The 15,495-nt window shown below is 33.5% G+C and overlaps 1 protein-coding gene across 1 annotated transcript; it reads right to left on the bottom strand.

The window, feature by feature from the left end:
• Window positions 1-5,408: 5,408 nt before the first annotated feature.
• LOC139889606 (uncharacterized) lies at window positions 5,409-5,945 on the bottom strand. Its single transcript, XM_071872548.1, has one exon. The coding sequence runs from the start codon at window positions 5,943-5,945 to the stop codon at window positions 5,409-5,411; it is 537 nt and encodes a 178-aa protein (XP_071728649.1).
• Between the last annotated feature and the right edge of the window lie 9,550 nt (window positions 5,946-15,495).

Genomic DNA, 15,495 nt, shown 5'->3' with positions numbered 1-15,495 from the left:
ATATATATATATATATATATATATATATGATACATGAATTCAACCCACCACTTTCCTACTTACAACTAATCGATCAACACTAGTTTATAACTGTGCTTAATTGATAAATTGATTAGAAATAATTGTGCTTAATTGAAGAGTTGTTAGAGATTACTGTGTTTCTTCTTTTGTTTCTTTCCACAAACATAAGATATATATTTATTATATATACACATAACAATTATGCATTCAATCACCAAGGCTTATGTTTCTTTTACAAGTATCAAACGCCACTCTTCTCCCTTCTACCTCTCTATTCTTTTCGTGAACAATCTTACATCATCTTCAACAAAACACGACAACCACCATCGTTGATACAACCCTCACATGGTTTTCGATTCTAAAACAAACACCAAACACCACCATCGAAACCTATCACCATTTTGGTGAATTTCTTGCAACCATCATCGAAAGAAAACAAGTAGAGCAACCTTATTCTTCAACAACGGCCACCCTATCATTATCAGAGACCACCATGAATATCAAACCTATAACCACCACTCGCCATCTTCATCGGACAACCATCACCTTAAATCCCACCATAAAAACCAACACCCCATCAATCATCATTACATCATCAGCAACTCTTAACAAAACTTGTAAGTGCTACTGTTACTCGTATGTTTTTGTTTTCTGGCTCATCTCACACTTCATTATTTGCTGCTACACACAAACCTGCTACTTGTATATGCTTCTACTTCTGTGACAATTCAAACAAAGCTAATAAATAGGAGAGATCTGTAATACCAGGTCCACATCGAGAAATTTTTCTTCACCTTCGAATTAACTACTGTTACAGTTCTACTTTTACCTTGAATATAACCCAAAAACCATTACCGGTCTTTTGATTTTCTGCTCGATTAACACCATCAAAGAACACAAAACACCCAAATCATTACTATGCTTATGAAACTGATAAACCTTATCTTTACTGCTACTTGGATTCGATAATTGATTTGGCTCCGTTCATGTTTAGACTCAACATTCAACCACCACTAACCCCCATCATCTTGATCGATCCCCATCAACAAACCCACCAAGAACACTACTAATTGTTGCTCTAACTAGATCAAATAAGAATACAGGACATATAAAAAGATTTAAGAAAGTAAGGAAATTAATAAACTGATCACTTATTTGATCTATTGATGAACCGAGGACCTATCAGATTGATTGTTGCTGCAACTTTCCACCACTTGATTTCGAATGATAACTGAATTCCTGTTCTTGCTACGGTCGACGAGCAGAACCCCAAAAGAAAAACTGAAACCATGATTGATCGATGCTATGAATGATTGATAAACACACCTCTAATGTGGTGATTGGGATTATTTCGATCTTAATTTAAGATCTATGATGCTTTGGAACTGTGACTTCTCGATCTGTTTCTGATCTCGGATTGACTAATTTATACCAGATCGGATTACTTTTAGCTTGGGCCAGTATAATCCTGATTATAACTTGGGCCGATTACTTGGGCCAGTAAATTCCTGAATTTCCACTTGGGCCGAACTCATTTCCGTTAGGTATATGATCAATACAGTTATTATTATTATTATTATTATTATTATTATTATTATTATTATTATTATTATTATTATTATTATTATTAATTAATTAATTAATTAATTAATTAATTTTTATGATATAAAAGAAGATATATTATGATGAAAGTGAATATGGTTATGATTACGCTTAATGATATAATTAAGACATTAAGTATTAAGAACGATGTTATTATTATATAGACATGATAAAAAGGAATGTTATAAGTTATAATCATAAAACTTAATCAAGTACTATTTTTATTATCATTATTATTATTATTAACATTATAATAATTACTATTATTTTTATTAGTATTATTATTATTTTATCATTTATTATTATTAAAATTTTCTTTACAAAAAAAAAACTATCATTACTGTTATAAAGTATTTTTATTATCATTAGTATTAATATTATCATTTAAAATGACTATTTAGTATTATCATTATTACTATTACTTTTATCATTTTTATTATTATTATTATTATTATTATTATTATTATTATTATTATTATTATTATTATTAATATTGTGATAATTATTTTTATCATTATTATTATTATTATTATAAATTTCATTATTTTTATTATTATTATTATCATCATTAACCCTAATTATTATTATCATTATTTTAGTATTATTATAATTAGTATTTTTACAAACGAAAGATATCTATATAAAAATATATTTATTACATATATCATAAGTATACGAATATTACATAATATTATGTTTTTAATATATTAACTAATATAATGTTATTTATATTGATATAACATTAATCAAATTATATATCATATAAGTATTATAACAAATTATAAGTATTAATATAATTATATATAAAGATATTAATCTTATTACATTATAAAGTATATATATAAACTTAATTGATTTCATAAATATGTATTAATATATATACCTGATATAGGTTCGTGAATCCGAGCCCAACCCTGCATTGTTCAGTTCAGTCGTGTGCATATTTTTACTACAAAATATCGTATTGTGAGTTTCATTACTCCCTTTTTATATATATTTCTGGGACTGAGAATACATGCACTGATTTTATTAATGTTTTACGAAATAGACACAAGTGATCAAAAACTACATTCTATGGCTGGATTATGAATATTTAATATCACCCCTTTTTAGCTTGGTAACCTAATAATTAGGAAACGGGTATGGCCCCTAATTGACACGAATTCTAAAGATAGATCTATGGACCTCGACAAGTCCCATCCGGGATACGGATGCTTTAGTACTTCGAGATTATTATTATTATACAGACGAGAGGTTCTGTTTGGGGATATTCTATGCATTAAAGTTAAGTCGGTTATCAAGCGTTCACTATATGAATGATTTTTAATTCGCGGGTTACGCATGTTATTTTGTACTCGGGTTACGTGTACAATTAAATATATGAAATCTTGTGGTCTATTAAAATGATGGAAATGAATGTTTATGATAAACTAATGAACTCACCAACCTTTTGGTTGACACTTGAAAGCATATTTATTCTCAGGTTTGAAAGAAATCTTCCGCTGTGCATTTGCTCATTTAGAGATATTACTTGGAGTCATTCATGACATATTTCAAAAGACGTTGCATTCGAGTCGTTGAGTTCAACAAGATTATTATTAAGTCATTTATAGTTTGGATATATTATGAAAGGGTATGCATGCCTGTCAACTTTCGATGTAATGAAAGTTTGTCTTTTAAAACGAATGCAATGTTTGTAAAATGTATCATATAGAGGTCAAATACCTCGCAATGTATCCATATGTTATTGTATTCGTCCTTATAGATTAGGACGGGTCGCTTCAAAGTATACTTAAAACGCGATGATGCACAACCCAACAAATATCAACTCAACGAATAATGATCCTGCACCGGGCCACTTGGCTGCTGCTCTGATTCAGCCTTGAAACGTGACGAAGTGGCCAAGTATACTTAAAACGCGATGATGCACAACCCAACAAATATCAACTCAACGAATAATGATCCTGCGACATTGTCTTAGCATAAGTGAGTCCATGAAAACTTACAAGCTTGTCTCTAATAGTCTTCAATCATCAATTCGATACACTAAATCGACTTCTGAGCTCAATTATCTACGAAAATTTGCAACAAACTCCAAACTATGAGATGCCTAGCAATCACAAGTAAGCCATCATCCCTAGAAATCATAATTAGTTTTGCAGATTGACAATAAATTCTTAACAAAAAGTTTTTCATAAATAAATCTTCAAACTTTTTAACGCATAGAACAATGCTTAAAATTTCATTTTTAACAGTTGAATAATTTATTTAAGTATCATTCCAGGCACCAGAAAAATATCGAACTAATTGTTCATATTTAGAACTTTTCATTTTTTGTTTTAAAATTCCCCCAAATCCAATATCACCAGCATCTTTTTCTACTATGATGTCAGCATCTGGATGAGGAAGATTCAAAGCATGGAAGTGTAAGAATTTTTTAATCGTTGATACAAAGGTTTACATATAAAGACAATTGATAGAAGTACCAGTAGATTAAACGAGTTCTAAATACAAAAGTGACAACTTCAAACTCTAAACCGCTCCTAATACAATCTTCGGCGTTCTTCTCCGGGTACTATATTTTCCGTACGGAGTCCAAGACCTTGAAAGTAAGACTAATATTGTAGAAAGAGAGAGAGAGTGAAGTGTGTAAAAATGGATGACAAATGCCCTTTAAATAAGCAAGATTTTTTTGTGATACAGCTGACATGCCGTATGGCCAGGCAAACCGTTTGACTTGGGCGTATGCATGGCAGGCCATTTACCACATGGCAAGCCGGATGGCAGGCCGTATCGCTGCCCTGGTTTGCTATTTTTGCTGGATCGTTTTGCTTGTTCCTTGGATCGTAACTTGGTTTCCGAGATCGTAACTTGTCTTTCACCGTTTTCGCTCTAGAATCTTCGTTTTAGCTCCGATTCTCTTGATTCTTTTTGCACCGGCTTCATAATCACTTGATCTTCACTTTTAACTGACAAAGCGAATATTTTAGCGATAAAGCTTAAAACTTTATTGCTTTTGAGCCTCAATACCTAGTTGAAAATGTGACTTTTTAGCCGATATCAGCCTTGTTAAATGTCTCTAAGCGCGCTGCGCTCGAGCAAAATCTCTACATGCAGGGGTGCGCTCCTGCTATCATAAGGCAAGAGTTGGAGAAGATGTCACCAGACCAAAAGTTGAACTTTGACACGCAGTTGTCGTTCTTGACATGGGCGAGAGATTGTGATAGGTTGAGTACCGAGCGCACTCATCGTGCTGATCTTCATTTATCTGGGCAGCTACAGAAAAGAGTGCAACTTCTTGAAACGCAGTTGAAAGTGGCCAATGACGTGCTGAAAACAGCTGAGGCCACCGTTGAGTCTTTGAAAAAAGAAAAAGTTGAGTTGTTATCTTCGCAGGTTGATTACGAGGAGGAAAATAGGGTACTGAGGGAGGAGCTTGTTGTTTCTACCTCTAATCTTGATTTGTTGACTTTTGAGAAAAATGATCTCACTACCCAGGTTAGCGAAGCTGCTGCGAGCTGTGATGTCATGCGACAGACTTATGCAGATCTACGCGCAGCGCTTTCAACCATTGCCACCCATGCGCTTGGCGCTTCTATTGTAACTGAGCTAGTCTCATCATTCTTGTTCTTTTTATTAGGCGATCCACTTTGCTCAAACTCTCTTTTATTAGTATAATTCTCTTTTGTCTGAGAGATCGCCCCTTTCTTGACAAATTCATCATCCACATCCCTTGCCGCATCAAACAAATCGGTGAAGGATCGGGACTGTGATATAATTAGTCTTTACCTAATCTCATCACGCATCATACTATGGAACAATCGACACTTGCTCATTTCATTGTTAATATACTCGGGGTTAAACTGAATTCGGTCAATGAAATGAGCTCGGAAGGTAGTCATATCCATAGTCCCTTGATGAGTATTTTGGAGCTCGGATTTCAATCGTTCCACTTCAACCTCCGATTGAAATTTTTTGAAAAATTCACGGTTGAATTCTCCCCAAGTTAACTTATCCGCGTAATCACTTCCTTGTATCACAAGAAGATCATCCCACCATCTTTGGGCAACACCCATTAGTATACACACTTGACACTCTAACATAGTTTTAAAGTCCTCAAGACATCGCATTGTCCTAAAGCAACCCTCAATGTCAGAAATCCACTGAGTGCTCTTGATGAGAGTAAGGTCTCCCTCATAAGTGGGTGGATTGCTGAGCTTGAAGTCTTTTAAGCCGTAAGGTTTTGAAGTAACAATCTCATGATTCACAGTTGGCCTCCCTTCGGCCCTTAAATTACCCACTTCACTTAGAAGATGGGGCATTCGCTTATCAAATTCTTCTCAAATCATCGAGGCTATAGAAGAGTTGACAACCTCTTCCATTGTTTCCTTAGTTTTCTTTATGAAGAACAGAGAGAAATTACGAAAAGCTTGCCCTATTTGGGTCTTTAAATCATCACCGTCATCGGAATAAACCGTATCGTATGGGTCGAGCAACGATTCTCTTCATTTAATGCCATGCTGAAAGTTGAAAATAATTAGATATATATAATCCTCATAACTTCTACACATACTCAGTCCTCCTAACTATGCCATGTTCCTTCGTTCGGTACTCAATATATTACGCTTGTGTGACAAGTGCAAGATTGTGATACTGGTGATCAGGCACTGTTACAAGCACACACTTTATCACCTTCGCGCAATATATAAAGTACTTTACATAAAGTTAGGTGACATTCACGTAATCCATTTAACAAGTCTACACATACATTCTCATATAGCAAGTATGACAAAAGCATGTCATCAATTTCATATTCGGTCCTGCATACAATGCACATAACAAATAAATTGCCTACGGTTTAAGTCTAGGAAACCTATCCTATAATAAGCCTCTAGATCCCTTAAACCAAGCTTCAATACCACCTGAAACGACCTCGACTCATAACCGAAAAAAGACAATTTTTTTTAAACCGTTCCACTAGCTCAGACTTACCATGGCGTGACAAAGTGTCACAGCGTGCCACCTGACTTTTGTTAGCACCTGCAACTTTTAAACATATTAACAAGACTCCAACACTTTAGACCACTTTTGATCCAACACAACAGTTTCATACAAACCTGCATAAAGTCCCAAATTCATGTTTATACATAAACTGACATACATAACTTGTTTGCTTAACATTTGTTACATATGACCCAAAACAACAACATGACAATCTCAACTCAATTGTACAAAAGAACTTTCAAGTGTTAGAACGTAATTATTGGGACATTTCTACCCAAAATTTACCATGTACACAAAATAAGCACAAAAGCTTCAAATCTATCCAAAAGCACAAGTAAAACATCTCTTTCGATCATTCAAACAATTCCACATTTTTACCCTTACCGGGGCTCGTTCCTACAAAAAGTTAAACCACAACGGAGTAAGCGAAACGCTTAGTGAAATCAACATACATATATTTATATAGGCCTAAGTATATAATCCACCACATTTCAAACAACTAGGCATCTATATCAAGTATCGGTAAATTCCACCATATATCAATCATCAAAGCATCAAATCTAGCATGTAAACATACAATTCACATTCGAACATCAAAAGCAGCAACTAAATAACGTAATACTCATCTTGGTGCCTTAGCGTCTCATATTCGCAAAGTTTACCCACACCATCATTTCATCAACTTGGTGCCTTAGTGTGACTTCACACACTATGTTTACCTACACCATCATCTCATCAACTTGGTGCCCTAGTGTGAATTCATGCACTAAGTTTACCCACACCGCCATCTCATCAATATGGTGCCCTAGTGTGACTTCTCACACTAAGTTTACCCACACCGTCATCTCGTCACTTGGTGCCCTAGTGCGAATTCATGTACTAAGTTTACCCACATCGTTATCTCATCAATATGGTGCCCAAATGTGTCAATACACAATAAGTTTACCTGCATCATGTGACATACATATACGTATATACATACATATATATTGAACTCACCTCGATTCCAAGCTAGCAACTTAAAAGAAATTCCAAGCAAGAAATTCGAACTCAGAAGTTCTCTAGCACAAAACCTAAACAATAGTTCACATAACAAAATTTCATCACTTTTTAATCACATTTAGTCAATCAAGACCAACTACACCTAGAGTTCATCTCTTTGACTCACAAAACCCATTTTGACACCTTTTTAACTAACCACAAGACTTTTTGACACCTTTTTAACTAACCACATGACTTATAATCCATAAGTCTTCTTATTTCATTTCTAAACTCAACAATTATCATAAGTTTTCATTTTCAAGTCATAACTCAAACATGACTTTCTGATTTTGACTAAATTAAACAAGTTACAATTTACAAGCTTTTATTATAAGTAGTTCATCATCCCTAAAATTCCCAATTCCTTAAACCCTAACCCTAATTTTCGAACTAGGGTTTCATTGGAAATAAAGACCTAATTCCTAACCATAGTAACATCATCTACATACATAATTTAGATAAAAAAAAAAAGAGTAAATCAATCATACCTTGGGGTTTAAGTTACAAAAACCCCTAAATCACAAGTTGGTGAAGAAAAGATGATGAATCTTGAAAGAAAATGGGTCTTAGCAAGTAATTAGGTGATTGATAGCACCCAAAAATCAAGTTGCATGTGCAAGATTCATGTGTTCTTGTTTGATCCTCTAGAAATAGCCATTCTCACCTACACACTCACACTTTTAATTTTTTCAGCATTTTGAGAAATTAAGGGAGTTGTCCACTTTTTAAGAGAAGTGATTTTTGACAAATATACACTTTAACCCTCCTCACTTAAAGTCTTGCAACCTAGGTCATTTTCTTGCAAGTTAAGACCTTATTCTAACAATGTGAAGTTAATTAACACCAACAATAATTAAATAATACCCTTCTAGAAATGGGATGTTACATTTATCATCATCTTTATATTCACTGTTTGATTACAAGGCTGAATCGAATCACGAATTTGAAGCTCGAATCTTGCACCAATACAAACTCTCCCGATACTCAGATGTAACGAACTTTCTTTTGCAAAGAAAAGAAATTTCTCAGCTACTAAGACCACTCTTAACCATGACGCAATCTCATGGCATCACGAAGTGCCACATCAGCGTCACATCAACACCTTCTTCCCATCACTAATCAACCACTAAATACTAACAACCATGACGTACCCATCACACAGTTCCTCACACCCACTAAATTAATTAATTATTTACGGGTACAAGTAATAAGGCAAAATGTACAACAAATTAATACATTTATCAGTAATCCATTTTGCTATCCAACGACATTTTGCAACACGGGTTATCAAGGGCTAAGCAGTCACTAGTTGCTTATATTGGGGTGATAGGAAGACTAAGCCAATGGCTGGTCCATTCACGGACAGATATTTGTGGTCTAAGAAGAATGGCTCCAAGCACAAATGGCTCTAACTGTTCATCAATATAAAAATTCTCCGAACGAGGCTTAATATAAGAGAACAGATTAGATAAGTTCTTGTTATTTTTAACCGCCTCAATATAAGAGAACAGATTAGATAAATAATGCTATTACTTAATTACTATTTATTGATTAATTTATTTAAATTTAATAAAAGAAAGAAATAAACGCCTTAATCGATTAATGTTACAACCACTCTCAACAGTTCAGTCTTTATGAGCGTCTTTTACTCCCATAAAAGGACAACATAAGCATGGTCAGGTCTTTATTCGTCATTTTGAAGCGAAAGTGTTGGCTTGTCTTTATGTTGAAGTATATAGACGGGTGTAATGTGGGTTGAACTATTTATTCTTTAATTGTTTTAAGTCATGTGTGGTGATATTGTGAGTCTAAAAGTATAAAAAGACAAAAAGTTATGATATTAAAATGTTAAATTTTTAATTAATTCAATAAAAAAGGGGTCTAGTCTGTTTGAAGAAGTATCTAGTGGAATCTTTTGAGGAGTCATGATGCAGCGTTGACGTGTAGTTCAGTCTTTCTACAAAAACATATGTAATGATTGGGAGTGGTCTAATAACATCTCTATCATTTTGATTCTAACTCTTGGAAATTTTTTTACTTTTATATTCTTTTTACCAAGAAAATTACTTTTGTTTGCTTTTTCTGTTCATTTTACCAAAAAAAATCACTTTTGAGCTCGTTTTTGTTTTGCAGTCGATATTAATCACCAAAACTATAGTCTATAGCGCAATTTCTTGGGTCTATTTTTTCGTTCATGATTATATGCCATAATCATACGGCATAGTGTACCCATTACAAACTTGAACTCTCTCGAACACAAACAAATGTTTAATCATTTATGTAATGAACCATTTTAACCTTCGAGTCTTTGGTGTTTTGGTCAAACAACTAAAGAAAAGTTATCTTTTCTGGTCAAATAATATTAACCATGAATAATGTATTCATATCATCACTATAAAATTTGTACTCATATATTATTGATTTTTCACAACTTTTTCCTGACACTCAATTGATTTGTACTCAATAAGTCAATAATTTGTACAATCTTCATATGCCGAGCCTTTTTGACCCTCTTGTAGAGGGTATATGAACGACTCTCTTTACCTTCTAGTAAAGAAACATCAAATAACAAGACTCGGCGTTAGGGGTTTTCGTTTTTGTTTATCCAATTTTCGGCAGATTAACGGGCCTTGGGCCTCGGCGTTCTCCTCAGTGGCGAATCTAGGATCAAAAACCAATGAGATCCTATACAATTTGAATGATACTTTGTAATTTTTTTTCTCTAAAATATGACTGTTCACTTTAAGTAAACACTCGATTTTAAAAATATATGGGTTCTATCACTAAATTTAGGGGTGTCCGTTAATTTGTGGGAAACGGTTTAAGTGCTTCCGAATTTAGAGATTTAATATTTAGCCATGTTTGATGCTCTTAGCTAGCTATTTTATAAGTTCGTTCACCATGTTGGTGGTTGTTTGTTTGTGTAGTTTAGTTTGTTTGTTTACGCTTCATGGCGTTTGTTGTTAGACTAGATTTCTGATTTCCGATGATTCGTTTTGTACTTTGTTGATCTTTTGAATCTGTTTTTTATATGCTGTTTTTTTTTCTTCCAAAAATATAACCTTAAGAACAAGCTTATAAGATTCACTATTGCCTTTATTTTTCACTATCTTCGTCTTCCTTGCAACAAATTAACATATCTCTCTCTATAAGCTACATTTCTCTTCCAACTAGACATCACTGTTAATATTGATTTATGTTAGCCCAGTTTGTTAAGTGTAGCCCAATTAGATTGTTTTGTCTAGGACATGGCCCATATTTGTGTCCGTACTCTATTTAGTCATTGGTATGTTAGTCAGCAGCAGCAATCCTGTTTTCCCTTTCCCTATCAACCCTAGATCTGCCGTCATCTCATGCAATTCAAGCAAACCTAAACCTCTACTACAAACACCAGTCATCATCTTCTGTATATATTCTACCAACTATCCACTACACCCTAAACTAAACAATCAATATCAGTAACCCAATTCCGAACACAACAGTGCAACCAACGGTAAGTCGTATGTTGTTGCTTACATGATCGTAATTTTGAATACTTAAATCATTTTTTTTTTTCGTTTAAGATTTAAGAACAAAGAGTTCTTTTATCAAAACAGGACAAAATCGTAATTTTGACTATGTAAATATAATTTTTGCCACACAACGAATATTTAAGAGTTATGGAACTACGTTGTTTCATACATCTGATCTTTTATATTTTATGTGGACTAAAATTGTTGCAGTTAAAATGAGGTACATGAAGATTTATAATGCAAACCTTCAATGGCGTATGATTTCACGTCATCTATTCACATAAGCTTTTAATGACGTGTTCCAGAGCTTTAAAAAGGTACGCAGTTTGGATTTGAAGAGGTCAAGATCACGTGTCCAAGAGAAAAATAAAAATCATTACAGAAGGAAAATTTAGTAACAAGGAAGTGCGACATTGGAATTTTAAACAACACTTCCACTAATCCTACAGCTTCTTTGACTTGATCACCGATCGTCAACATCTTTTGATATTATTACAAGCCGTTTGACGAAATAAAAATGTAGCTTGCTTGCTTTAGAGGTACTAAAGCTTCAACAGATGGTGTAGTAGAATGAAGAGCACCCCTAAGCCTTATAATGATCATTCTTTATTTTCCTTTTTACAAGACATGAAATTCTCGCATGTATTAGAGGGAAGTTCTAAAGGCAACAACAAATTTTCACCTCTGAAACAAAAACAAGAGATCAAATACTACAAAATTTCAGTTATATTTCCTTTAGCATGCGAATAAAGCAAGTTACTAATTGTGTGATGAAGTTATATATGTCTACTAATGGTGAAATGTAGCTTGCATGTATTAGTGGTATAAAGCTTCAACAGATGGTGCAGTAGAATGAAGAGCACCTGTAAATGCTTCATTGCATCCTTATAATGATCATTCTTTATTCTCCTTTTCACAAGACAAGATATCTTCACATGTATGGAGCGAAGTTGTAAAGGCAACGACTTTAATAACAGAAGTTAAATATATCAAAACAGTAAATTACGAAGTTGTAAAGATATTAATCAAATTCAAATTCAAATTCAAATTCAAATACTATATAATAACAAAGGGCAAAAGGCCCAAAAGCTACAATAAATTACCAAATTTGACAATCAAGGTAACCCTAAATCGTATAAGCCCAAAAAGGATTGCAATTTAATTTTTGCGTAAGAAAAGAATTGCGTGTTTAAAATTTTTAAAATTGAGGTAATATCAAAATCTAAAATCGCCAATTACTTCAAATTGAGACTTGGAACAGATTCGTAGTGTTTCGATTAGCATTTGTTGTGAAGCAAGTTGATCCAAACATCACGAAATACAACGAATCGAGATGAACAAGTCGTTTGATCTCGATTCGTTGTATTTCGTGATGTTTGGATCAACTTGCTTCACAACAAATGCTAATCGAAACACTACGAATCTGTTCCAAGTCTCAATTTGAAGTAATTCGCAATTTAGATTTTGATATTACCTCAATTTTAAAAATTTTAAACACGCAATCCTTTTCTTGCGCAAAAATTAAATTGCAATCTTTTTCGGGCTTGTGCAAATTGGGGGTTACCTTAATTGTCAAATTGGGTAACTTATGTTACCTTTCGTGCCATTTGTCCAATAACAAAAGTTAGATATATATGTCTATCCATGGTGTATATATATGTCCATCCATTCATCATGCATGTACTCTTGCAAGTTATTTTTTATTTTAGCGTCCATGTTTCTACTCATGTAATGACCAGTTAAGTTGTAAGTTGCACGTAGTAGTCAGTAGGAGTGAAATGGTTATTGACTTATTATAATTTCTACTCGTAGGGATAGGGGTCATGGATATCAAAAAAGTCTATTTCATTCGACGTTCTGTACCTGGAGCCCGAACAAAAATTGGTGTTCCTGAATTTTATGTTAGAAAAAGGAAAAGAAGTGAATGTATTATTCAATGTATTTTTTCTTCCAATGCTTCCTCCTAAATTGGAAGAATACTCTTCCTTCCCCTTCATTTCATTTACTTTCCTTCACAAACAATCTCGGGAACAGAGCGTAAGATAAAGAGACTGTTTAATTGGATATTAATTGAATGATTTGTACTGAATGTTGAATTGTTAAGCTTTCAATGCGTTTGTTTGTAACATTTGAATGACAAATGATGCTAAATGATAAAAAAAAATGTGTGATGAAAAATTAAGAGTTGGAATTTCAATACTCTCATAACCATTTATCGTCTCCATTTCATTTAATATATTTCTAAAATTATATTCGAATTCAAAAAAAAAAAAAAATCACGTAAAATTTAATATGATAATTTTACATTATTCATATTATTTATTCAAAAAATTATCAGTTATTTTCATTTGAAACAACGTTTCAAATCATTCATATTTGAATTTGAACCATTAAGACAAACAACAAAATTTTGAGACTTAATTTTTTCTAAATATATCAATAACCATCGTCTTCCCTTCTTTTTATATCTCCGATACTTAAACCTTATATACAATAGTCGTCGTTGCCGTCGCCACCATCTTCTAATCTTCTTGTCCGTCAGTCGGCCTTCGCTAGCGATCTGGAGGACTCCTTTATGCTATTCTCTATATTATTGGATAACTTTTGGTTTATTTGTCGTCGACTTAAGATTTCAGGTAACCGCCTTTATGTGATCTTGTGTTGTGTTGATTTAGATGTGAATCAATTCTTTCATTGTTGGATTGTAACTATATATGTGTACTTTTCGAGGTCAGTGTATTTTGTTGGAGGTTTTATTGAAATTTCGTGTAGGGTAAAATAATCGATAGCCGGATAAATCACTGAATTGTGGTATCACTTTCCGAAAGTAATTATTCGACCCTTATTGTCTGGGTTACACGAATATCACTTTGGGATAAGACAGAGATTAGTTCTTGTTATTGGCAGTAAACAAGAACTCTTTTGCATAAGAGTATTAAGGTGTTTTTCGTATATCTTATTCTCATAAATGATAGTCCTTATTTATAGGCACCCAAAAATAAGTATTATTTCACGATGGAGATGTTTCACTAACTAATTTCGTTTTCAAATCTAAAACAAATCCTTTACATAAAGTTGTTTGTTTTATTTCCAACAACCAAATCAAGGAAATCGTTTTCAAATCTAAACAAATCCTTTACATAAAGTTGTTTGTTTTATTTCCAACAACCAAATCAAGGAAATCGTTTTCAAATCTAAAACAAATCCTTTGCATAAAGTTGTTTGTTTTATTTCCACGATAGAGATATTTCACCTAGTGCAGGAATAATACTTCCGTAATCACTCAAATTTGTGATAATGGAAAACCACTTTGGGGTCCGGGCAATCTATCACTTAATGGGTGTACACTCCGTACCTCCTAACCCGTTTACAAGTGTAGATTAAATCCCTCAATTACACTAAATTTCCAACAATCCTCCCTAATTTAGTGCAATTCGTTTCATGAGAATTAAACAAATTAAAACAAAAACTTATGCATAAATGAAAATATCTTGAAGATTGAATTTTCACCTTAGTACATTACACATTCCAAATATTCGAGAATCGGGGTGTTCTAAGAACTGAACCCGTCAACCCATTTGAATAACTGAAAATAACATACACATAAGTTTTCAAATACTCTAAAGCTATCATGACACTTTACAAGCCATGTGTCCATATCCATTCATGAATGTATCTAAAGCAAAAGTCCAAGCTTTGTTGAAGCGGCAAAACTTCACATTCACATAGGTAGTTCATTTCAGTCATGCACCTGCTATTGCACTTTTTCAAATAAACCATTAAGAAGCTAAACTTCATCCTCACCTTCAACAGGTCCGAGTACATACCTTACTTTGGGATGATACAAAATTTTATACTCCAAATTTCTAAGTATAAGCCTTCCACATTGAATTCAACTTCTAATTTTCATCAGAAGGGAATTGGGTATCTTATAATTAGAAATTTATGTGGACTTTAAACCCATCCCCACAGCAGACTTGTTCACCAAGTCTCTTGCCAATCCCTTCGTCAAGTGATCAGCTAAATTCTGTTGTGACCTCACGAACACTATAGAAATCACCCCATTCATGATGAGTTCACGAATCATGCTATGTCTGACACCTAAGTGTCTAGACTTTCCATTGTACATCTGGCTATAAGCCTTTGCCAATGTCGCAGCACTATCACAATGGATAGACATGGGTGCTATAGGTTTAGGCCATAATGGTATCTCATGGATCAAGTTTCTAAGCCATTCTGCTTCTTTACCAGCAGCAGCTAAAGTAACAAACTCAGATTCCATCGTTGAGTTGGTAATACATGTCAGCTTCTTAGA

The sequence above is a fragment of the Rutidosis leptorrhynchoides genome, chromosome 2 (assembly GCF_046630445.1).
Source record: "Rutidosis leptorrhynchoides isolate AG116_Rl617_1_P2 chromosome 2, CSIRO_AGI_Rlap_v1, whole genome shotgun sequence".
In the NCBI taxonomy this organism is placed as follows: domain Eukaryota; kingdom Viridiplantae; phylum Streptophyta; class Magnoliopsida; order Asterales; family Asteraceae; genus Rutidosis; species Rutidosis leptorrhynchoides.
Note: the sequence above shows the minus strand (reverse complement) of the source record. Positions and strands in the feature narration are given on the sequence as shown.